Here is a 25,195-nt window from a genome sequence, read left to right on the forward strand (position 1 = left end):
TCCCTTCCAGCTCACACTGCACTGGCCTCCAGCCTTTCCTGCAGTCCTGCTCTCAGAGCTCTCCACAGCACCTCCACTGGCTCCTTTGCACATCCAGCCCCCATCTCCCAGAAGCCCCCAAATAATTCTCCACCTCAGGCTCTGCTCCTGTAGCCCCATATAGGCCTGCTACATCCTGGCTGCTCCCGCTGACTCAGCTGGCTTTTGGAGGTGCTTTGGGACTTGCTGTGCCCACCTGGCCCACAAACACCCCAGAGTCTGGGGGGCAGTCCCACCTTTGCACCCATCTGTTGGTGGGTGCGCTGTGGACCTCTGTCTGTCCACATTAGGGTTTATGTGCGTGCTTCGTTATTTGTGCGGATTTGCACGTGCTTCACCCAAGGGGCATCCCCACTCCTGAGGGGCGTGGGCTGAGGAGCCCTGAACAGTGTGGGGCCTTCCCGACGGACTCCCCGCTTGGCATCCGCTGCCGGCGCGATGGGGCCCAGCACCCTCGTTTGACCATCCCCATGCGGCGCCACCCTGCTGCGGGGGGCTGTCATGGGTGGGCTGTGCTCCATTTTGAGGAGAAACCTTTAGAGGGGTCGCGGCCCCCAAAATCGAGCCCGTGTGTGCCTGCCCCGCTCGCCAGAGCTGAGGGACGGCGGCGGGGAAGGCGTCGGGAGCGGCGGCGGTTGCGCCTTTAACGGCGGGCGGAGGAGGAGGCGGAGGAGGAGGAGGGCCGGGGCTGCGCTGGGTGACATCAGTGGGTTTGGCTCCGGGGCTCAATGGAAACTGGGTGAGCGCCGGGCTGTGCCGAGCACACGCCGGCTGGAGGGGACGGCGAGCGGGCGGGAGGCGGCAGGCAGCGCCGCGCCGCGCCGAGCCGAGCGAAGGAGGGACGCGCCGGGCACGGCCGCCACCAGCCCTCCCCAATCCTCCGTCATCCTCCCCGCCGCGGCCGCCTGGCCCCCTGACAGCCGGCGGAGCAGCATCCCCACACGGCCCCCTTCCCGTCAGGGTGGGTATGGGGGGCGCCCGCCCGCATCTTGGGGCGCAAACCCCGGGGGAAAGGCGGCCCCTCCGGCTCTTTGTGTGCGCGGAGGGAGGGGGAGGGGGCGGGGGAGGGGAGGGCAGGGCGCGATGCGCCGGGCCGGGGGGGCGCGGGGGACAAAAGCCCCTTTGTGGGGGCGCGGCGAGGGGGTCGCCCCCTCCGCCACCGGCAGATTTTTGGGGGGGAGGTCCCCTTTCTCCCCTTTCTCTGCCTGCTGGGGCCCTGCTTGGCCGCTGGCGGGGCCGGGCGGGGAAGGGGGTGCCGTGTGCTCTCGGCGGGGGTCTGCGGGGCTCCGGTGGGGGGCCGCCCCCCGGGGGATCGAGCCCCCCACTCCTTCCGTTCGCTGATGCTCCTGGCCTCCCTCCCCGGCCCCCGTACACCGCCTCTTTCGGGAGAGAAGCGGTGTCTGCGTTTGGGGGGACTGTGGGGTCGATGTTTCCTCTTGTGGGGGGCGGTAGGGGCGGGGGTCAATGGCCGAGGCCGGGTGCGAGTGGGGGGACGAGGAGAAGTTCAGCGCCGTTCCCGGGGGTGGCAGCTTTTTGTTACCTACCCGGAAAAATAACAGCTCGGGTACGGCTGTCTTCGCGTAGTGTTTGCCTGTAGGGGGTGGGGGTGTAAGGGACACATTTATTATTATATTTTATGGTGTGTGTCCCCCCCTTTCCTGTTTTCCTGTTGTGGCTATTTCTTCCTCAAATGTAGTTCAAATGCCCTGTGCTTGGGGTTTCTTTTCTCCCCCCATCTTATATGCTGGTCTCCTTTCTGTAAGTGTCTAAGGGTCTGGAGGGGATTGGTGTTTTGCATTTCAATCAAAATGTATTTTTTTCTCGTTTTTCCTTCACATTTTAAAGCCAGTTCAAATTACTGTTTTCCCAGCCTATCCTTTTTCCCCTTCAAACAACACCCCCCCCCCAAAAAAAAAAAAAAAGCCGTGTAAAGCCTCAATGTGGTCTATGGGTAAAGCAGCCCCCACTCCCTACACTTCCACTGAAAGCCGGAGCAGTGCTGGGATCGGCAGCCTCCATTATGGAGCCGAGGGTTTGGTTGTTTGGTTTTGTATGGCTTTTGCTAGACCGGGCATCTTCTCATTCCCGACCCCCTCGGGTGGGACAGAGGTGTCCCTCCTGTCCCCCAGCCCCTCTTGATGGTTCCCCCCCCCACCCCCGATGGTCCCTGCATCGTTGGTCGCCATCGTTGCTGGCACAGCAATGTGATATCAACTCTTATCGTGTGTTTATATAATGGCCTTTGTGCCTGTACGTGGGTATTTTATATTATATAAAAAGGGCTGGTGCAAAATGGTGTGTGTGGGGAAGCAGTGCTGGCGGCTGGATAGTATTATTATTTTTTTGAGGCTGTGTAGTATTGGATATTCACGTATGCAAACGCTCATGCAGAGCACACTCTCGCTCTGAGGTTGTATGTGTGTTAATCCCTTATGGAAAACTAAATGGTTTAACTAAATGATTGCCCTGCAGCCCCTGGGAATGCTGCCTTGGCTGTAGAGTGCAGGAAAGGTGGCAGGGCTGGGGGGGGGTTAAGGCTGGAGAGGAGGGGTGGGAAGGAGGGATGGCTTTTTAAATATAACATGTATAAATACTACATAGAGGGGTGATACAGATTTCACGTATAAGAATATATATTTTGTCGGTACAATTTTTTTCCTTGTAACAGTAGACCTGAGGATGAAAAGATAAAGGGCGGAAGCCGTAGATGGTGGTGGGGGTACATGTGTGAAACAGAAGCAAATGGGATAATGTTTGAACTCCTGGACCAGTTGTTGAGGGGGTGGGATGTGTGTGTCCTGCCCTCTTACCAGGAATCCAGGCTCTTGCTCTCTGGCTCTCCTCAGCCCAGGTTTTCTACTCACACTTGTGTATGTGTGTGTGTTGGGGGGGAGATAAGGCAAAATGACAGCTGTGCGAGACCATGATTTTTTTTTACTCCATTATCCTGCTTCCCGCTTCCACCCCCGCGCCCCAGAGCATTTTTTAGATTCCCCTTTGGAGCCTGTTGCTTAATCAGCTACAAGGGCTACTGCCTTGTTGTGTGAGAATCCCTTCTTAACCTGGCTCCTGCCTGTCCCAGAAGGGTGGGTCTGAGTTTAGGTTTGGGACTGTGGTGTTGCAGAGCACTCCCTGCTGTGTCCCAGTGCGGCGCAGACCCCCCGGGACCTCTTGCCCAGTCTCTGCTCGGCTGTGCTCACCCCAGCTGGGAATTGGACTCAGGTGGAGGTGTTTGGGGTTCCCAGGCCTGGGTAAACACTCCATGAAGGAAGGAGGATCGAGAGCTGTCTTCTTGACAGTGGTGTGACGGGTTCCCGGGGACACAGACCTTTGATCGTTTATTGGAGTAGGAGTGTCAGCAAGTCAGATGTATGTTAATGTGGTTATACAGAACAGCAGGCAGCGGATAAAAATCATGTCTGTTTGCTGCGCCCTCACCCAGGTACGCCTGCCTCCTGGTTCAGTTCCCAAGGCTCTGCCTACATTCCTGGTAGTAAGAAAGTCAGAAATAGCCACAGGGTTTTGTAGACTTCAGATGCCCAGAAACCCACATGCATAAGCAAATGCTAGGTGAGGGGACTCCACCTCTGAGTGTTTTGTGTGTGGTTTCTGGTGACTGGAGCTCTGCTTTCAGGGTTCACAATGTCCCCTGAATGCCTTGATAGGATTATTTCCCTGTACATCTCCGCTGCCCGTCCATTCTTCTTTCTGTAATCCCATCTCCTGGGGCAGAAGAAGCAGCTCTGGGTTTATAGTATGCTCAGAATCCTGTGGCTGGGATTATTTTTTTGTACTTCTGCCTCACAAGGCCGTCTCTCCTGTATTTCCTTCAGTGATGCTTCCTTCCCACCAGGCTCCAGCAAGGGAAAGTTCCTTGCTCCCACTTGTGAAAACATGAATCATTCCTCACCTTTCCTGTCCCCAACAGGCTCTGTGTCTGCATTTTGTACGCTAATAATGTGGCATTGCATAAATTAGGACTGTGTCAAATCCCTCTAAAAGGAGACACATTGTCTGTCTCAGGAAGAGATGTGGTTCCTAGAATAAGTTGGTGGCCATAGAAGAGGCAAGGGAAGGGGGGCTGTTAAGATGGGAACCGCTTGAGCTGTGTTGGGCCAAGGTCTTTGCAGCAGAAGTTGAGGTTGGCAAAGAGAACAAAACTCTGTGGTTGTGGTTCTTCCACCTAGTTGGTTTTCTGTGGAAGGTGAATAGGCTGAGCCTGGGCATGTTGATGGGGTATATCAGGTCAAAGGGTTAGCTAATCATCTCAAGTAAAGGGATGAGGAAAGGCCTGAACTGCTCAAAGCACAAGGTAGGCAGGAGAGTTGGAGAGGCTCAGGTAGACCAAAGGAGGTGGTGATCACATCAGCAGAAGTGTATGGAGATGAGCAAGGGGTGTTCCTAGGCTGGGTTCAGTTCAGCCAGACGTCTCCTCCCTGTCCCCTGTCCTGGGCCCCACCTAGGAGAAATGGAGTCGCTTTCTCCTGGCAGTCTGTCTGTCCCTCACAGCCCTTGGGTCCTGTGCTTCACCACCACCGAGGTGTTGGAGTAGGGCTGGGTCAGAGGGAAACTCCTCACAGGGTTTATTATGCCTGACACTTCTGTGTCTCACAAGGTACTTGTGTCCCAGTGCCAGGCACTGTAAGGTACAAGAAGCAGTACTTCTTGGCAGTAGTGTGGCGTGATCACACAATGAAACCTTCTTAGAAGGGCTTTCCTGAACCCCTTCCTAGTCTCTGAGCAAAAAGGTGGGGAAGAGGTTCAATCATGCTTCACTCTAATAGTGGGAACATGGGAAAAATATGCTTGAGGGTGTTTTGTTCCTGCAGTGTTTATTGCTCATGTTATCCCTGGAAGTTCAGGAGATCAGGAGAGGTGATAAAAGCCGTGTAAAAAGTGAAGTATTTAAAGATTTAAAACTACTCAGCCTCTGGGTGAAGTGGGGAGGTCTCTTCTGCAGTGTTACATGATTCACTTCCTGTTTCTGCTCTGACACTGCTCTTTCTGTGCCTCTTTTCTTAGCACGACTGAACCATGGAGCTTCGAGTGGGAAACAAATATCGGCTGGGCAGAAAGATTGGCAGTGGTTCGTTTGGAGACATTTACCTAGGTGAGTGTGAGAGTCTGTCTCAAGGTTGGTTTTCTCAATTGCATCATTGTTTTGGGGTTGTTTTTCTTGCCTATTGCTATTTGTGGGCACCTTGTAAGGTTGGAAGGGGTGAAGAAGAGAAAAAACTGATGGAATACTGCAGGTGGCTGCTGATCTTCTCATGGCAAAGAAAGGGGGATGAGCTCAGCTTTGCCTTACCACATACTGAAGACACAGTGGTGGTCGATTAGACTGATTTAGATTTGGACTGCTTGGGGCATATTTGTCATACACCCTATTCCAGCGTTCTCACTTCCCTTTCTTGAGCTTGGGTGTGTGTGGGTTTAAACTCTGTTCACAGAGCGTGTGGTGGAAAGGGAGGACATAGCTATTCCTTCAAGGATAGAAGGAATACAGTTTCGGGAAGACTGGTAGTGGAAGAGGTGGTCCAGGACCTGTAAGAGAAAGGTCTGAGACAGGACGTGTAAAACAGGTCAGAGAGCCTGGAAGTCCCAGGGCTCAGATCTGTTAGATCTGTAATGGGATTTAGAATTAATGTCTGGAATGACCTGAGCTGGAAGCTCAGTGGACAGAACCCATGGGATGCTGGGTTTCCTCTTACCACAGCAGATCACTTGGGTAGAAGTTCTCCCAAGCCAGTGTGCTGATGTGTAGATATATTCCCTGATGCTTGCCTGCTCATGTTTTCATTGGCTCAGACCGTGTGGGGCCAGAGTGGCGAGACTACCCAGCGGCCTGCCCGGTCCCTCCATGAGGGCTGGCGTTACCTGTCTCTGGTTCTCACCACTACTGTTGTGCTGTGCTCCTGCAGGCCAGCAGAAGGGCTGCCCTCTGCTTTGGTGTCTGCACCCTTTGGGTACTTGCAGGGGGTCGTCATGGGCTCCTTGGCTATTAATTTGTTCAGTTGGATTGTATTTTGCTTCCCAGTACATCCACAACTGCTCACTTTTGCTGGTCCTTCAATGTTTCCTAGTTTCTTCATCTGCTGGCAGCTTGGAGCCAACACTGCTTTTGAGGTGTGGCATTTCCAGTGCCTGGCAGTGGAGGACTACCCCCGAGTGATCTGTAATGTGATGCCTCTGCATTGGCTGCTTTGGGTCTCCTTGGCTTTCCCCATCACCAGCACTATCAGGTTTCAGAATTGGCCTTAATGCACTGTCAGCTGTATCGTAGGAGACCTCTTCTAGGATCTCCAACATCTTCCCATCCCTCCCCAAATCCCTTTCATTGAATACCTCTAGTTCAGATTACGTTTTCCTGTGATTGTAAATCACCGTCTATTTTCAACCTCTGGTTTTTATCTGCAGTTCCCTCTTGCTTTATTATTCTCTCTTGATTGGTGTTGGCAGCCCCTCTTGATTAAGTGTCCTGTGGGAATCATCAGTAACAGGCTTTGTTGCCACCTTTATCCAGAACATGAACAAAGATGATAAATAATGGATCTGGGATCCAGTTCCACTGTGTGCTGCCTTTACTGCAGCCTGTTCCTGTATGCTGCTCCTCTGTGGCCCTCCAACCAGTTAGTGTCTTGGGTGACAGTGCTTTTAATTCCCAGGTGCTAGGATTCAGGGGTGACAGCTCAGACACAGCATTTTCCACCTATGCTAGGGCTTGAAGCATTCCAGACCCTCTCTAGGACGGTGTAAATTGTCAGGATCTTGCTAAACATCTGGGGTACATGTGGGGAGAGAAAGGAGGTACTGGATGGAAAGGCCTGATCCTGTATTGCTCTGTCCCATGTAACAGGTCATCCACCTGTGCAAATCAGGTATGGAAAATAGCCCCTGGTGAGGGGGTTGTGCCTGCCTTGCCTGTCACCAAACACAGGAAGCCCAGTGCCCCAGCGTGGTGAGCACAGCAGGATTCAACCAAGTTACTTGAATGCAGTATCAAAGCCCTTGTGATGTTCCTTGAGGTGCAAGCCAGCGTGTTTTGAAGCAGTGATAGCGAGACTTGGTGGAGCCTGGGTGACTCCCCAGCCTGGAGGGATTGGGCATGCAGTCTGTGGTGGTGCGTCTGGAGGACGCTGGTGCTCGTGCTGTGCTCTCACAGCCTGCTCTGCACACAGGAGGACTCATTCACCAGGACTTCTCTCCTGCACCAGGCCCACCTCACAGCTCTCTCCTTTGATAATGGTGTGAACACACAGCAGGGCTTGTCTGTCTCTAGGGATTAGCAGGGGCTGTATGGTTTATCCTCAGCTTCTCTCTTTCAGGGTTCTTATTGCCTTCACCTGCTCTGTAACCAGTAAGTGCTGAGTGCTGTCCTCTTTGGGGTTTGTTTTAGGTTTTTTGTCTGTCAGAAGGAAACTTGGATTATTACATGGGTAGACACAAAGGATGGACTGTATTAATCCTTAGCTGGGTCTTGAAGCACATTCCTTCCATGCCCTACTTTGAGGGGTAGGTGTGCTAGGTGGCATATTCTCCCCCCATTGGTTTGAGAGGGTGGAAAATGAGATCAGGCTGCCTATGGGCCTTGGCTAGCCCATTTACCTCTAGAAATTCTCGTTGAGAAGAGCAAAACCCGGTTTGCAGAGGAATTGCCGAGAGCTTTGGGCCGCTGGAGGGGGGGAGGTGCCTTGTCAGAGGTGCTGGCCAAGAGGCAGGGCAGGGTTGCTGGACGTGTAGGAATCGTTTGGCCGGGATGCACACTGGTGCTGGAGAGGAGCTGGGCAGACAAAGCATGCTGGGACCTGAGCTGGCTGGGGACAGTTCCTGGTGGCAGGCTCCTCCCTTGCTGGGAGGGGAGTGCCTTCCCTTTGTTTCCTGGCTTGTTAACTCTCTCTCGCCCTATCTGCCTTCATCCATCTGTTCCCAGCCCTCCATTCTTCCCTCGGCAGGCTGTGGAGAGGGGCGCAGGCGGTGGGGAGTGCGGGGCCTCTGCCTGTTGCCCCCGATGCTCCGGGAGGGCGGTGTTTATTGTATCAGACATGCAGTCAGGATTCCACTCTGAAAAGATCCTGTTCAGCCGGTGACATCCTCTGTCCCCGGGGCCCCGTTTCAAAGAGCTTGTGATGAATGAGTTGAATTTGTGCAGCCCCCACAGCGGAGCGAGACTGGGGGAGGATGTTAGGAATTATCCCCCATCCTACAGTCAGTCTCTCGAGTGGCTGAAGCTAGCAGACTCTGCTGCATTTGTCTGAAACACGGTGCTTTCCAGCCTGTGAGCACAGAACTGTTGCTTTTGTACTTGTAGCTTTAAAAAAGATGGTGGTCGAAGCATGGAACAAAGGATCAGAAAGACTCTTGCCCTTAAATTCCCTCCTTGCTAGTGGTGGTCTCGGTGGATCTCTAGCCAAGAAATGGTACAGGGAGCAATTTGTAGGTATGATGAGGTTTGGAGAGGGAACAAGCCTAAAGAGTTCAGACAGTGTCCCTCTGAGCAAAGAATAGGTCAGATTGGTCCAGAGAAGGACCACAATAATGATTAGAGGGATGAAGCACCTCTATTGTGAGGAAAGTCTGAGAGAATTGAGATTGTTCAGCCTTGGAGAAGAGAAGGCTTTGGGGTGACCTAATTCCAGCCTTCCCTCCCTGAAGGAAGCCTACAAGAAAGACTGGGAGAGACTTTTTGCAAGGGCGCATAGTGATAGGACAAGGGGAATGAATTTAAACTGAAAAAGGTTTAGATAAGATATTAAGAAGAAATTCTTTGCTATGAAGGTGGCGAGAGACTGGAACAGGTACCCCACAGAAGTTGTGGATGCCCCATCCCTAGAAGTGTTTAAGGCCAGGTTGGATGGGGCTGTGAGCAGTCTGGTCTAGTGAAAGGTGTCCTTCATGGCAGGGGTGTTGGAACTATGTGATCTTTAAGGTCCCTTCCAACCCAAACCATCCTCTACTTGTGCTCTTCTAGGCCACAGGGTTGTTTCTTCTCTCTCTAAGTAACAGCTGTGCTTGGGCTGTTCTGAAGGCCATCTGAGCATCTGAATTGCATCATCACGTTTTGAGGAATCTGAGTCTTCTTGGTGCCTACCCCTGCTTTCCCTTTTCCAGCTTTATGTGCCTCCCTGCCTGCAGACAGCCCAGTCATGGATGCATCTCCATGTTTCTCAACACTCAGGGTAATGTGGAGATGGAAGACTTACTCATGTTTCCATTGTTCATGTTCTGGGAATCTGGTTCATTCAAAATGCTAATGCTGCAAAAAGTCAGAGAGACTCATCATTGTCTGTGTGTCAGAAAATGTCTTGGGAGAGGGAAAAATTCTCCCTGGGGAGCAGACAAGGGAGCTGCTTCAGAGGATTTGGAGGAAAGTCTTCACAAAGGCAGGAGAAAGAAACAAGGCAAGGAAGTGCTCTTATGTTTTTTGGATGTCCTGGGTATATAACATATCCTGGATGAGGGCCGGTGGTTGAACACTAATTTAAAAGGTGGAAGGATACTAGTCCCTTTTCTTACTCTTTTCCTACTTGCACCTGCCTGGTGCTTTTAAGAAGGGTCCTCTGGTGGAGTGAAGGGAATGTATCAACTTGTTTTTCTGGCCACCACTTTTTAAGTGGAAAATGCCAGCATTTTTTCAAAAGTAAGCATTGGACAAATGTTTCTACCTCTCAGGATGGCTTTTCCCCTTTCCCTTCTCCTGGATCCTGCTTTAAAATCTGTATTAAATTAATCCCATTGCTCCTCCTTCCCCTCCCTCAGAGCACCCTAAATAATTCCTCTCCCTCCTTAGGGTTTACAGCCTTCAAATATTTGTAGACTGTTGTCATGTCCCATTCTTCCTCCCCACCCTTCTTAGTTGTATCTCTTGTCTATGTTACATATTTAGCTCTTTTAATCTTCCTTAGTAAATCAATCCCTCTAGGCCCCGATCGTTTTTGTTGCTCTCTTACAAATTCCTAGCAGCTTGTCTGTCTCAAGCCAGCACTGCAGCATCTAGCTCATGTGTTTTTGCTAGCAGGCAGCTCTTGGCTAACTTTGTGTACAAGCCAGAACTCTTCAGCTAGAGATGGATCTCTTTTGGATCCATGGGGAGAAGCAATCCAGTTGTGTGAACATTTCCTTCTTTTCTTTGGTCCCTGGCTGTGTAGGCGGCGTGTGAAAGAGGATAAATGAAGAGATTTATCTGCAGCTTGTCCTTGTGGACTCTCAGTCTTATCACAGAGTTCAGGAGGCACAAATTAGCCAGACCTACCAAAACTAGCTATGGGATATCTGCAAAACCTCACCTTTGACTCCAGCTCATGTTTGGCACACGTGTTCTGGAGCAGTTTATTTTATGACAGTGTTCATAAGCTGCTTGTGATCAGGGCTGCTCTCTGATTTGTGTTTAAGTGCAATTTCTGATAGTTCAGATACGAGGAAGGGCTTGTCAGAGTGTGTGAAGCAGGCATGGCGGGGGAGGAGAAAAGCAAGTCTTGAGTGTCATTCCCGTGACCCGTGTACAGATATTCCCTCTTTCCATTTTAGGATGATGTGAAACATCTGGAATCCTTTCAGCTGGTACAAGAAAAGGAGCAGCCTGTTCCTTTTTGTCAGTGCACTTTGGGACCACAGTGCTGGCTTTTGCAGCTGGCAGCTCAGTTGTTTTCCGAGAGAAGCCTGTGGGGTGGTGCTTTAGTGTCGTTGCAAAGTATCTAGCAATACCTTCAACAAAGGTGTCCAGGCAGCTTAGTTCAGGACTGGATTCGCTTATTTTTTCATGCTTCTAATTTGTGATATAGCAAATGTTTCTGTGTTGGCAAAAGATAAAGGTATTATTAAAACCCTCAGGAGCGGGAGAAACTGGGGATTTAGAAATTGTCTGTATTGAGCAGGTCAGTGCTGTGGAGAAAACAGAGAGAGCTGGCATGTTAGTAATGTCTCCTCCTGAACTAATTGGTTGTGTTGAAATGATGTAACTGAGGTAACCAGTAATTTTTCTGGGGAAGAGATACTCCGTGTCACTGCCTGAGGGCTGCTTGGGTTCAGGGGCTAGGTTTATGATCAGAGGGAGCTACAACTTCCACTCAGCTTAGGAACTGTTGATATGTGCAGATTGACCTTCCAAAGTCAGTCATTTTTTGAGATAACAAGGCAGTTCACGTGTAGGATTGTTGTTCTAAACTGGCTTCAGGATCAGACCCGGTTTCCTGATCATGTGCTTCTCTCTGGGCCTGCATTTACAAATGGCAGTGCTGGAAACCATATGAAGTTAAAGTGGCTGAATCTCATTTTTGTAATAGAGAATAAATTTCAGGGCAAATCTTAAGGTCTTGGCATCTTTACAGGCCTTGTTAAAAGTGTTTAACTTCAGTAGACGCTTGTGCAATCTTCATTTCACTCTCATTCCTATGCAGGAGCCAATATTGCGACTGGTGAAGAGGTGGCCATCAAACTGGAATGTGTCAAAACCAAGCATCCCCAGCTCCACATTGAAAGCAAGTTCTACAAGATGATGCAGGGAGGAGGTGAGATGGGAAGGAAAGGATGGGGCCGGGGGAGTGGTTGGAGAAGGAAATTATTCTGGAGGGCTTTAGAAAAGAAATGATTTGGTGTTATACATGAGCTTCTTAGCAGGGGATTCAATATCTATTCTCTCTGTTCCCTGGGCTAAATCTTTTTCTTTCCCCAGTGGGTATCCCCTCCATTAAGTGGTGTGGAGCAGAGGGGGACTACAATGTGATGGTGATGGAACTCTTGGGGCCCAGCCTGGAAGATCTCTTCAACTTCTGTTCCCGCAAATTTAGTCTCAAGACAGTTCTGCTGCTGGCAGACCAGATGGTAAGTTTCCTCTGAAGCATTTGTGCCTACTCTCCTTTTCCATGCCTTTTCCCCCCACACACTCCCTTCCCATCCCCTCTGCTTGAGAACTGCTGTATCTGAGGCTTTCTTCATTTAGCACAAGTGGCTGCCAGCTTTCTATTTCTTGATGAAGTTGGGGGCCTGGAGCCTAGGCACTGGTGGCATTTCCTTATCTCCATCCCTCCTTCCTTTGCCTGCCGCTCGCCGCGTGTTAGTGTTGCACACATGGATACCTTTGCCTGCCTGATGAATTCTTGGCACCTATGTTAATTCCACTGCTCATGCCCTGGGTTCAAGACCCTTAACTCTTCTGGACAGACCCATTCTGTTCCTGGACCAGCTAAGTTCAAAAGTTAGAGCTGTCAATGCTGAAGCTCAAAATTTTAGTCCCTGTAGACTTGCTTCCCATCTTTCCTTGTGATGTTCATGGTGACCTTCCCAGAGTGAGGACTGGGCTGGTGTGCAGAGTTGAATTCCATCTCCAGATCCTGCAGCGTCCAGAGGGTGCCATTTCCTTGGCTGTCATCACTGATACTCAATGCAAAATGTCCTTTTCTTACTCTGATGGGCCAGTGTCTTGGACAGGGTGCTATTTTTAACAGAGGCAGTTAAAATAAGTTTGTTTCTTGCTTGTCTCCCTGTTTATTTATTTATCTATCCCTCCTCCAGATCAGCCGTATTGAGTACATTCATTCCAAGAACTTCATCCATCGGGATGTGAAGCCAGACAACTTCCTTATGGGCCTTGGCAAAAAGGGCAACCTAGTATACATCATTGATTTTGGTTTGGCCAAGAAGTACCGGGATGCCCGGACCCACCAGCACATCCCTTATCGGGAAAACAAGAACCTGACTGGCACAGCCCGCTATGCCTCTATCAACACCCACCTGGGAATTGGTGAGCTGCTTGCTGCTGCCTCTCTGGGGCTTTCCAGGGGAGGTGGTATGTCCCCAGAAGGAGGGGCTTGGGTTCTTTGCCTGACCCTGCTGCAGACCTGCCTTGAGAAGGTGGGCAAATAACTTAAATGCTACATTTGTTTTATTTCTGCTGCTGTGGTGGCACTCTGAGTTCCTGAAGACAGAAATTGTCTGTGTTTGTGCACTGCTCAGTGCAGGGTACCCTGTTGAGCATCAAGGCTGTGACCTCCCTGACTCTGCTCCTACTAAATCTGCCTTTGCACAATTTTTGCAGGCTGATTAGATGTGTAAAGGAGACATTCACAAGCACTGAACCTTTAGGAATATGTGCAGTTGAAACCTGTCTCTTTGACTCCTGAGTGCCTTCTTTAGTGATTGTTCTGTAGCTGTCAGAGCTGGAAGATAGAGGCCCACTGCAATATGGTGTTACCCACCACTGAGGATGGGGATGTGCTGGAAATATACAGGAAGCTGAAATGAGGGGCAGCTTCCAGCTGCCTGAACACCTCTGTTCTGTGATTGAGGCTTGGCTGTCACAGGCCTTCAGATTATATGCATGTCTGTGAGCTGCAGTGAGGCAACTTCAGGGAAGTAGGGTTCTCCCCTTAATGAATATGGTTAGTACAGAAGGGATGAAACTGGACTGGAAAAGAGTGCTGAGTGTTCAGCCAGGTCTTACACTGGTGATGACCATCATCCCAGGTTTTGTAAAGGCCTTGTGCAGGTTAGCACCCACCACGCTTAAACCTCCTGAAGTCACCCAATCTCTTGTCCTGGGAGTCAGCCCCTGGTGGCTCTGAGGACCTTATTTGAAAACCTCTTGCAGTTTTTTTCTTCTATTCTCTGCCCAAAAACTTCTTTCCAGCACTTGACCTCCTTTCTCTGCTAAATTTAAGTTAAACTTTGTTCACAGTGTGAGGCTTCCTTAGTTACTGTAGGGTCCATTTGGAACAGGCTGACTTGGTTCTGCTATTGACTGGCAACTCTTAAGGAACAGAAACACAGAAGTTGTCTTGCCTGTTGGACCCAGGAAGTATCTGCTGTGCTTGCAGATTGTTTATATCTCTGGGAGGCCCTTCTTCTCAAGTGTACAACCTAACCTGGGAATTTGAAAATCAGAGCAAGGCACTCAAATCTTTTAAACTAACAGCTTTCACAGGATTTCATGTCCGCATTCTTCCTGCATTCTCCCCTCTTGCAGATATTTCTCAGATATCTGAAGTCAATACTTGGCCTGCAGAAAATAAAGCAGTTTTTCCCACAGTCTTCCTTGCTTAATACTATATAACTTTAGATGGAGAATGCTTTATTTAAATCAAAATGGGGAGTGTTGTGTGTTGAGAGTGGGCTGTAATCTCCTGACCTCTTCCATGTTATAAAAATAGTTCTTGTAGACCTTTCTGAGTTGGCCTTCTGTATTTTGGCTTGACCTGCATATATATAACTGACTCTCCATTGAATTCTCAGTCAAGATTTCCACAGCCATGGTAACTGCCACAAGGAGACATGCACAAAATAATTCTCACTACTATGTCTGTCGATTCTTTTGTGTGTGCCTGCTCTGCCTTGAACTGATCACGAGAGGCTAAATGTCTGCTTGTGGCTTTTGAACGACTTCATTATTCATTCCACCCCAACTTAGCCCTTTACTACTGCTGCTTGGCTTGTGTGTCAGGATGAGCAAACAATGTCTAAACAGTAATCCAAGGGCAAATTGCATATGCCACGGGTCTGAGTGCAGCCACAGCTCTCTCCGTGCTCTTTGATTGGGGAGAGTCTGGGTGTGAGTTGCTCTGTGCAACAGGTCTCGGGTGTATTATCTCCACGTTGCCGATAGTTGCCCTGAACGGCATAAAGGTTACATGACTTGCCTGGAGGAAAGGGGGTGGGGGTGTTTGGGTTTCAGCTGGGGTTCCTGTTTCTCAAGACCTTGCCACAGGGTATATGACAGAGATATTTGTGAGTTAGCAGCATTGCCATGGGAACCATCACTTGGAATTTTTTTACTTTTCAGAGAGTAAATTCTCTGTCTTAACGTTAATGTGGTCTAGGGAGAGAGGAGGAACCAGGTGCCGGGGTATTTGTGTGACAGGAATAGCAAATGAATAAATGCCTTTATTTGAATTTGCAAGCTAAGGGTTGGGCATTCCGATGTCTGGAGGAAACACATTCTTTTCCTGGTGACTGGGGAAAAAAGTAGGAGGCAAAACTGGGGAGGGTTCCACAGCTGGAGACTTGCCGTTGGGGGAGTCATTGGACTGTGCAGGCTTCAGTTCACGCATTCCAGTCAATTTTCACATGCTCGAGGGATGAGAGTCCCTTGCACCCAGTGTAGCCTGTAACGTCTGAAATAGATGCCCGGGGTGCCCGTGAGACAGTCCTGGGAGAAGTCTGATGGTCTCTGTCTGGGTGACTGAGGGGTGGGGGGTCAGTGCCTTCCCAGATGAATGTCCCAGATGGTATCGGTGTAGGCTGTGCAGATGAGGCCTCCTGCTCATCCTGCCCTCTGTCACCCATTCCAGACTCTTGCGTGTTTTTAAAGGCTGTTGCCATGCAGTGGGGAGAGAAAGGGGAACTCTGGTCCAGCATGTGCAAGATCAGAGCTGAGTATGTGATCAGGAAAACATTGCTTGGTTAAGCCTGCCTGCAGCTGGGCTGGCTTCAGGGAAGACAGCTGATTTCTAGGGAGTTCTGCATGCAAGCAGCATCACTTCGGTAGGATCAGAGTGGAGGAAAACTCTTGGACAGGGGGACCAGGAGACAGTTTAGGCTACAGAGAAACACGTTTTGTCATGAGCTTTGTGTCTAAGGCAGCCAGTCCTCAGTCTTCAGTCTTTGCCCAAGCATGTCTTGTCACCCCTGACTTGGCTTCTGAGGACCCTGCTTTGGGAAGGGAGTGAGGGTGTGGGCTGGCTGGGAGCCTCACTGGGGGTGGGAGGAAACTGTGGGTTGGGTTTGGGAGGTCGTGCTGGGTTGTGTGGGAAGGCGACCTTGTGTTTTCTATTGGAAGGGCTTTTGGGAAGGAGGATGAATGTCTTAAGGAAAAGACATTTTTCATAAAATTGATTTTCAAAAAAAAACCCCATTGTAGGAGAGCTGAGATAAAATGGAGAGAGGAAGTATAGTGTGGTATCACAGGTCGTGACTGTAATCCTGCTTCTGGACTGACTTGCTCAGCGGATGCATTCACGTCACTTGTATTTTTCTTTCTCTTTTCAAACTCGAAGGTGAGATCTTGCTTTTTTCCTGCTGCCCAGAGATGCTGTGAGAGTTAGTCGCTGTCAGGTTTCTAAAAGTGGAAAGTAGTAAAGTAGTAACACTAAATAATGTTTCATTGGTGTGTAGAGGTAAAGTTTTATTTCTTGCTCTTTGCTGTTTAATGTTATCTAGTATCCTCACCCTGAAAAAGTAATTAAATTTTGGGAGGTGTGTAATAGTAACTGAAGAGGAAACAAAGAAACGGGAAGTAGGAACTGTTGTCCTTTTTCCTCCTCAAGTTTTAATTCAGGATCTGGTGCATAGGGTTACAGGAAACAGACTGCTACAATGTTTTGAGGTAGCTGCCCAACTGTGACCCCTCCTCTTGGTACGTGAGGCTCATCCGGGGTGTGAGTGTCACTGAAGTTGTGTGAGTGGGCTGCAGTGACCACACGTACGTGAGGTGCTAAACATCAGTGCAGTGCAGTCAAACACTTATCGTTCAGCATTTTAATAATTAGCTGTTGTGCTTGCAGTTGTTTTTCCTTGATCATATTGCTGTGTTAAGACACAGTTAAGGTGTGTTTGCATGCACCTAATGGATACTAGTTAGCTTCCCAATTTGGTTTTTAACCCCTCTCATTGCCTTCAGTGAGGGCTCATAGCATCCTGCACTGACTTCAGGCTCCCTGATCTCAAGTCTCTAATTCTGGCCTTCCCTAAAGTGCTAGGACTGTGACCAGGCATCTGTTTGCAGAATGTATCCTATTCTGGATGGCATTGGTGGCTGTGCTCAAAAGTGCTGTGCTTCACACAAGTGGAGGTGTGTTATTCAGCCTGCCCTAAGCAGTTTGAAGTTCAAGCAGGATTTTGGAGGCGACATCCTGATTTATTCCTGAAAGGCTGATTTGCTTGTTCAGTAGGTTTGTCTGGTTCCTGCCCTGCCTTTCCCTACTCCTCTGAGGGGAACCACCACACTCTAGTCAAGAAGCCACAGCTAGAGGTGATAAAGCTACAGCATGGATAAGTCAAGGGCTGGCAACACTGCAGGACTGAGGTTATCCTTGTCTCCTGTGCTTTCAAGCCCTGGGTGTGTGTTCTGACTCCATTTCCACATGCCTCCTGTCTAAGGATGTAGGTCATTAGCCAATATTGTTTAGTTTTGTTTATTTGATATGCATGGTGAGTAATCGCAGCCCTCTGAGAGTACACGTATCCCAACCTTAGGCTAAATGCAAAGCTGGGTTTCTTTTCTCTGTTCCTGTCATAGCATCTAAGTATCTCCCAGACAGTCATGTAATTATCTTTGGCAGTAGCCTGATAAGATTAGGAAGTATTAGCCCCTTTAAAGTGGGCAACTTGATACAGTAAGTTAGTGAGGTCAAAAAATGCTGTAATTTCTGCATGCTCAAAGTAAGACACTTTGGGAATCTGCAGGGCTGCTTTCTCCTCTGCTGTCTTGGAATGTGGCATTTTTGTGGTGTTTCATGTGCTTTGACCCAAATGATCTCTCCTATCAGTTATGGAGTGATGAGACCCTCCTGTCCTTCTGCAACCTCAACAGTTTTAACTTGCCTAGCCCTGAGTTCTCAAAACAACTGGGAGGTTGTGAGAGAGATTCACAAGGAAGAAGGAGCCTTGTGACCCCCAGCTTGTGTTGTTACATGAGGATATGCATATCTGTGACCTGCTACAGCTACTCTTTTGTCATGATTCAGCTCAGCTAAGAGAAAAAAGGGATAGCTGTAGTGACCTACTGGCCTTTGAATGGGGCAGGTGGTAGCATGTATCTGATACTGACAGCTCACAGACTGGTATATAATCTGAACATCTTCCAGGATGTGGCACTGAATCCAGCAAAATGTGCTGTAGTAAATTAATCAAATAGATGGAGCTCTTTAGTCTTTCCTCTATCCCTGTGCTCTCCCTTAAGCCATATTTTGCCTGCTTGTTATCTGTGTCAGTTGTTCTTCTGGAGATGTAAAGTACTTTCTCCAAATTGTTTATTTTATTTGGGAGGGAAACAAGAACAAGACAATCTTGGCAAGATTTATAGATGAATTTGCAAGCAATGTTGGAGGAGTTGGGAGGAGTTAACCAGGCAATATTTGCAGTTGTTGAGATTCTGCATCAAATCCTTCTTGAGCTAGCTTTAAACTTTAAAATGGCTTGGCTATTCCAGAGAACAAGGTCAATGTGAAATGTTGGGGGTTTTTTTGTGAGCCAGTTTCTTTTGTTTTATAAGTAAGCATCTAAATATAGGTCCTTCCAATGGCATCTTATGGGCAACCCTTGGTCTAAGTAGAGTTGGTAGTGATGCCAGTTACACAGTCATTCCTCATTTGGAGGGGAATTTTTTCTTCCAAGTGTGCCCCTTTCCTCCACAGCTTGAAAAATGTCACCAAGCTGGAAAGACATCTTTGCACATTACATGTTAGGCTTCTACTATCAACAAAGTTGTTTACTACAAGAAGGGGTCCCTAGTTCCTTGTTTCTGCCCTGCTTAAACACTATCAGCAGTTTAATTAGAAGATGTGTTTGAAAGGGCTGTGTTGGACTTAGCTCTGTTAGCTTTGTCTATCTGTGACTACCTCTGTCATGACTAATCCCTGGACTGAAGAATCATTCTGGGTGGGGAAGTGTAGGTGCCCTTCCTCTGGGACTGGGAAGAGCAAAGTAGGCAGGGTTGCTGCAGCAATTCTTGAGATGTGAAATTCTTGTGTCAATTAGGGCTTGTCCAAGTGAGGAGGTAGTCAGAGTCATTAGTTATGAAGTGGGTTGGGCTTTATGGGGAGAGAAGCACCTTAACTCTTGCAGTATGACCATCATCACAGGAATTTGCTGTGGAATATCTTCCACAAGTTTGTCTATCTATAGAAATCTACCAGAAAAGTGAGAGGGTTGGTTGTTCCATTCAGTGTTCACCTCCAGAGCTATGTGATTGCTAAAGCAGTTTTGTTTGCTGCTCACTCCTTGCCCCTTTGTAACTTCTCACAGAACAAAGTCGCCGTGATGACCTGGAGAGCCTGGGGTATGTGCTCATGTATTTCAACCTGGGCTCGCTGCCCTGGCAGGGCCTCAAGGCTGCCACCAAGCGCCAAAAGTACGAGAGGATCAGCGAGAAAAAGATGTCAACGCCCATCGAGGTGCTCTGCAAAGGGTACCCTTGTAAGTGCTCTCATCTTGATGGCTGTCTTGTCTGCTGCTTGGCTTGTTCACCTGCTGAAACCCCCTGGAATCCTGAATCCTAAAGAGCAGTGCCAATACCCCAGACCAGGATGTGCTGCTGACATGGGTGATGGGAAGGGTAGCGGAGTGGTCGTGGTACAGTTCGGGTTCAGAAGTGGGAAGTGTGTTTCTGTGGACAGTCAAACCTTACATTAGTGAGGGCATGGGAGTGCTGAGAGGGGGGATCTTCAGGACCTGGTGAGCATTTTAAAGGAGGAGGGTGGGCATTGAGCTGAGAACATATGCTGCTGATGATGAATTTTTACTGTTTGATGGGGAGTCCCAGGAATAACCAGGCCATAAGGTGGCAAATGCAGTTCTTTGTAAGTAAACATGGAGTAATGTATGTGAGAACAGAGAGAAGTCTTGGTCCTCAGGTCACATGCACAATAGTAGGCTTTGGCTGACCAGTGCCACTCACCAATAAGCTGTTCTGTCAAAACATCAGCTTTGTGGTCCGTGGCTGCTGAGGAAAGGGAGCATTAGGAATTACTAGGAAAGGATCCCAAACAGTGTGCATAAACCCATGGCCCACTTGCTCCCTGCATGCACTGTGTAGGTCTAGTACATCCCACTCTTTCACGAAGAATATGGTGTAAATGAGGAAAGGGCCAAAAGTATGACCAGAGGTGAGTTGATTTCTATCCAAGTAATGAGTCTGCTGGAAAAAGAGGTGGATAGAGAGATGATAGAAGTCTACTCTCTGGCTATGACTGCAGAAGTTTGGATGGGAGCTGATTATTTGGTAACCCCAGATTTTGTATTGGAAAAGAAACAATGCTGGTTTCTGCCCGCTTTAAAACAAAAGGATGTGGTTCTTCAGACAGCCAGTGTGGAGACCTGTGGAACTCCTTCCCAGAAGATGTTGTGGATACTTAAATCTTACAGGAGTTGGAGGAGAGACAGGACAAGTATGTGGAAGAGAGATCGTGTGAGGATTACTAAAGAGTTAGGAACTACATCCAGATCAGGAGGTTCCTGGAGCTGAAAGTAGGTGATGGGCTAATGTCAGTAGAAGTGTCAGATGTGTCTGCCCCAATCTTTCTCCTCTCATCTACTTCTGACCATTGTTTACAACAGGCTACTGAGCTAGGAGGACTTCTGTTCAGAGTTGAACTTCCCAAAACTCATCTCCAGCTCTTCTTTAGGCCTGCCTTCCTTCAGCAGGCACTGTGACTTGCTAGGTCTTGCTTGGGGAAGCTGACAGAGAGAGATGCATAACACTTTCTCTGGTAAAAAGAGAGATGGGGTCCTTTTGGTGGCCAAAGCAGTGCCAGCAGCAGGCTCAGTCTGTGTTACACAGCTCTGTGTTTGTGCTGTCCTGGTCCAGCAAGCCGCTGCCCAAGGGCTGCAGCAGCTCCATGGTGGGAGCAGGGAGGTTGGATGGCAAACCCCAGCCATCAGCTGTTCTCTTCTCTCTCCAGCTGAGTTCTCGACATACCTCAACTTCTGCCGTTCGCTGAGGTTTGATGATAAACCTGACTACTCGTACCTGCGGCAGCTCTTCCGCAACCTCTTCCACCGCCAAGGCTTCTCCTATGACTACGTCTTTGACTGGAACATGCTTAAATTTGTGAGTGTGTTGGACAAAAGGGCTGTACCAGGGTTAATTTGTATCATGGAGATGGGGGAGGAAGGTTGGAAAATGCCTGCTGTCTGTGCTTAGCCCTGGTGAGCAGCCTGAGCAAAGGGACCAGGCAGAGTGAAAAAGAGGCTGAGTTGTTTGGTGTATAACTAACTGGGGGCATAGTTAGTGTGGTATTAGTGAGTGTGTCTGATGGAGCACTTGTGTCAGTAAATCTATAGCTAGAGGTAGGTAGAGATAGTTTTTCAGGAGAGAGCTATATTTGTAGCTGGGACACAGATATGGATTGTAATAACAGCTGTAGTTAATATGCTTTCTTATCTGTTTTGTTTTGGAATAGAATGAGGTCCTTTCTTGGTGCAGTGGAAGGTAGTGGGGGGAGTTTTGGGGATGGAGCTCCACTTCCTCAGCATGATGGAGCAATATGTGTTTTCTGTCTGGGGCTGCTGCTGTTTCTCCTGCCTGACAGCCATGTGTGGTGTGGGGGTTTCTCTACTCAGGGAGCAGCCCGGAACCCTGAGGATATGGATCGGGAGCGGCGAGAGCACGAGCGGGAGGAGAGGATGGGGCAGCTCCGAGGGTCAGCCACACGAGCGCTGCCCCCTGGCCCACCTGCCGGAGCCACTGCCAACCGTCTCCGCAATGTCACCGAGCCCATGGCCTCCACCCCCACCTCCCGAATCCAGCAGTCCGGTGAGGGGGTGGGAGAGCTGGGGGAGGGCGCCACCCCTGTCGTTGGCTGGAAGCCAAAGCTATTGACTGATATTCTTGTCTCGACATTTCTCTGCCCCAACAGGCAACACGTCCCCCAGAGCAATCTCAAGAGTGGACAGGGAGCGGAAGGTCAGCATGAGGTTACACCGAGGAGCTCCTGCCAACGTCTCCTCATCTGACCTCACAGGGCGGCAAGAAGTGTCACGGATTTCAGCATCACAGGTGAGTTCCTGCTACAGTGTTCCTGGCCTTGGCATGGATGTCCCAGGTCTAGGGACATCCTGGCCCCAGAGCAATTTTTGCCTGATTTGCTGGAGCTGACATGAGCTGGAAGCTTCTGGTGTGGTGAGGGGAGTGGTACCAAGTTACACCCTTGCTCTTCTGTTATTTTCTGGAGGCCATGCTGAGTACTGCCATTTTAGCTCTCTGCTTTGCTTGGAGCATGCCTTCATCTTGCTGTCTTCCAGACCACAGTGGTTTGGAGAAGCAAAGCAGTAAACTCTTGAGAGGGAGGGTGTTCTGAGAGAAACAGGCAGCCTCTCTGTTTCGGTGCCTTTTTTGCTTTATTTTTTTCTCTCCAGCCCTTAGCAACTCTTCCTTTTCTTCTGTAGACAAGTGTGCCATTTGATCACCTTGGGAAGTGAGGAGCAATTGCCACTGGACCAGTGTTTGCTTAGGTGAGCCTGTACTCATGCTTGGGAAACCCTGAGGAGGGAATTGCTGGGAAAAAAAAGCCTTAAGTTAAGACTTTATGTTCTTATGGGGGATTGGTATATTTCCTTTCCTTTCACCTTACTTTGAGATGTCTTTTGGCTTCAGAGGGAAGAATAAGGTTGGCTGCCAAAACTTTGAGGGAACAGATTGTCTTAGGTGTAAAGGTAGCTTCCAGTTCTCCACAAGGATAGGAAGGGTGGAGAAGATGCTGGGCTGGGGAGCCATTTCATTACTTCCTCATGAATGCTTTTCTGGAAGTGTGACAGTGTTGGGGTGGAGGGTGCTGAGCAGGTAATCAAGTGTGCAAGACTTTGTACAGCAACTGAGTGCCTCTTGTAGGGGAAACGACAGTAGATGGGCAAGGTAACTCTGAGGGGAGGCAGGAGTGTAAAAGAAAGGGCTGATTTGATTTGTTACACTCCAGCTGGCAATGGAAGTGCTGGGAAGAGCTTTTACTCCTAACATCTCTTGCCTTTTTCTCTCTTTTGAATTCTCTTTTTAGTGTCTTCACTGTATTTTTCTTTTAAAAAACAAAAAACCCAAAAAACAAACAAAAACCTTAAAAAAAAAAAAAGACAAAAAAAAAACCAAACAAAAAAACCCAACAGAATTTCTTTTTGCCAACGATGAGGAGTGGAGCTGTGCCCCCGCGCTGGTGTGAGCCGTTTGCAGAGGGCCGCCTGTCCCTGGTGTGAGCGCCTCCGAGGAGCTGCGACAACGTGGGAGCCGCGTGGGAGCACCTGCGCTGCTCCCAGCCCATCCCGCTGCCCCCACTGGCTGCCCTCAGTTCCCTCTCCTGACTCTCTGCTCCTGGTTTTGAGTTCTCTCTCTTTTTTTTCCTCCTTCTTCTTGGCTATCCTCTCCTGCTTTAGTTTTTCTTTTTAATATTGTTTTCAAATCATATGGTTTCTAGCCGTATAAATTTAAACTTTGCTCTCCTTTTTTTCTGAGGGCAGGGGTTGGTGGTGGGTGGGTGAGGTATTTTTTGGGTCTTTTTTGTTTTGTTCTTTTCAGGAGCCTTGTGTGCCAGGAGGGAATCAGATTCCAGCCACAATTGGTGGTAGAAGTCTGATTTTTATTGTTTTAACAGAATTTATTTTCTCAAGCATTAAACACATTTTAAGCTGTGAGGGGGAATTGTGGCAACAGCCTAATCATTGACTCGGGCTTCCTTTCCTTGGGTGGCATCTCTGCGGTTTCCTTTTTGGCTGTTGGGAGAAGTGCCAGCCTTCCCTGATCCAAGTGGTCCTCACACACCGAGGGATCTCTTTGGAGAGGCACCTGGTCCCACAGAGGATGGGATTGTTGGAGCTGACATACGGGGAGAAATATACTTCTCATCCCTGCAGTGGGGTCTTTTTTTTTTTTTTGTCTGGCTGTGCGTGTTTTTCTATTTTTATTTTTTAATTAAAACTTGTTTTAATTCCTGCGGAGAGAGTGTGGGACTTGAGGAGAAGAGGGGGGCGCACAGAAACTGGAGTTTGGAGTTTCTCAGAGCGATGGTTCTTGCTCTCTCCTCATGCAACCCCAAGTAAGATCCACCAATACATGCACAATCCCCTCCTGCCCTCTCCCACCCGTCTGCCCCCCCTTTCCCCCCCCACTTTAGTTGTTTTTTAATATAATTTAGGAATACTCAAGCTGCTTTGTGGCACTTGGGGCTTTGAAACACAATGATCACCACTGCGACCTATGGCCTGTAGCAGACACACTGTCACTGTAGTGTGGAGCCGATGGGTTGTTGGCAGGGCGGGGAGGGTGGGGTTAGTCTTTGTTTTGTTTGTTTTTACCCTTTCTATTTAACACTTTATTTTTCCTCCCTGTTTTTTTCCTAATTTATTTACCCCTCTTACTGTCTCTCTCTTTTTTTTAATTAAAGAGCAAAACTTTTTATTACTTTGTAATTTAAAAAAACAAAAAAAAACCTGAAGAACTTTGGGGGGGATTTTGTACTTTTTTCCTGTGTAAATATTGGACTTTTTTGAGCTTTATCGTGGTTGTTAATTTGAAGTAATAAAGTAGAAAATGATAAAGTGATGCCAGCATCTGTCATTTCTTCCTTTAATGGCCCTGGCATCTTTGCTGGGAGTCGCATCTTACACACAGGAGGCATGGTCTTGCTGCTGAACCCGTTTCTGAATTCCAGGAACAAGTTTGATCAGAATTACTGGAAAAAAAAGGCACAGGACTGGAGCGCCTAAAAATAAACCTGAGCTGATCTCTGCAGTTGCAGCCTTGGAACAGGCGAGAGTTATGTGAAATCTGATTCAGGATCTCTTGGTTCCTGGATATGAGCCTCTGGCATCCCATGTGTCTGGCCTTGAGGAGGAGAAAGGGATGGGCCTTTCCACGCCGTTGGCTTTGGGTGTGCGCTGGCTTCCACGGAGGTGGACCCTGGATTTTGTTGTTTTTGCTTTCTTCAAACTTAAGTCCTGAAGGAGAGGGGTGTGGAGCACTTGACAGCAGCACAGTGCCTGATGCAAACAGACTGAGCTCTCTGTGGAGTGGCACCTGCTGCTTTGGTGTCTGTGCTGGTGTGGTTTGTTTGGGTTTCTCCTTTCCTTGTCTGACCAGTCTGGCAGTAAAATACTAAATTTTAATACTGATTTCTTTCTAAATTGCTGCTCCTATAGTTACACATCCCTGCATTATCCTGATGAGAGGCCTGTTTCTTCCAGGCTCTGTCAAACCCTTGAAACTTATTTTCAGAAACACCTGCTGGGAATAAATGATGGATCTTGGTGACTTTGCAAATTCTTTGCAAGCCTGTTCTTTGCCAGCTGGCCAGGAAGAGCTATTCCTTTGTTTCCCTGCTGCATGGGTCTTCCAGCTCCAGGGATCAGTGTAGGAGGGATGGGAAGAGAAAAGTAGTTCCAGGGATATGGGGTTTTCTGCTGTTACCTCTATCCTGCATTTGCCCTGCCTCCATTTTGAGTATGTTTTTGCTGGATCAGAATGCAA

The 25,195-nt window shown here is 48.8% G+C and overlaps 1 protein-coding gene across 2 annotated transcripts; it reads left to right on the forward strand.

Moving 5' to 3' along the window:
- Positions 1 to 753: 753 nt before the first annotated feature.
- Positions 754 to 24,267, forward strand: CSNK1E (casein kinase 1 epsilon). 2 transcript variants are annotated; one of them, XM_064702411.1, is made up of 11 exons: positions 754 to 1,000; positions 5,062 to 5,149; positions 11,433 to 11,543; positions 11,708 to 11,856; positions 12,547 to 12,775; positions 18,991 to 19,161; positions 20,646 to 20,794; positions 21,307 to 21,499; positions 21,603 to 21,742; positions 22,132 to 22,197; positions 22,737 to 24,267. In XM_064702411.1, the coding sequence occupies exons 2-10, from the start codon at positions 5,074 to 5,076 to the stop codon at positions 22,162 to 22,164; spliced, it is 1,251 nt and encodes a 416-aa protein (XP_064558481.1). In that variant the 5' UTR covers positions 754 to 1,000; positions 5,062 to 5,073; the 3' UTR covers positions 22,165 to 22,197; positions 22,737 to 24,267. The 2 variants fall into 2 exon arrangements, with proteins under 2 accessions (XP_064558481.1, XP_064558482.1); XM_064702412.1 differs by having other exon boundaries at positions 22,866 to 24,267.
- The last annotated feature ends 928 nt before the right edge of the window (positions 24,268 to 25,195 follow it).

This window comes from Zonotrichia leucophrys, chromosome 1A (assembly GCF_028769735.1).
Source record: "Zonotrichia leucophrys gambelii isolate GWCS_2022_RI chromosome 1A, RI_Zleu_2.0, whole genome shotgun sequence".
Taxonomy (NCBI): domain Eukaryota; kingdom Metazoa; phylum Chordata; class Aves; order Passeriformes; family Passerellidae; genus Zonotrichia; species Zonotrichia leucophrys.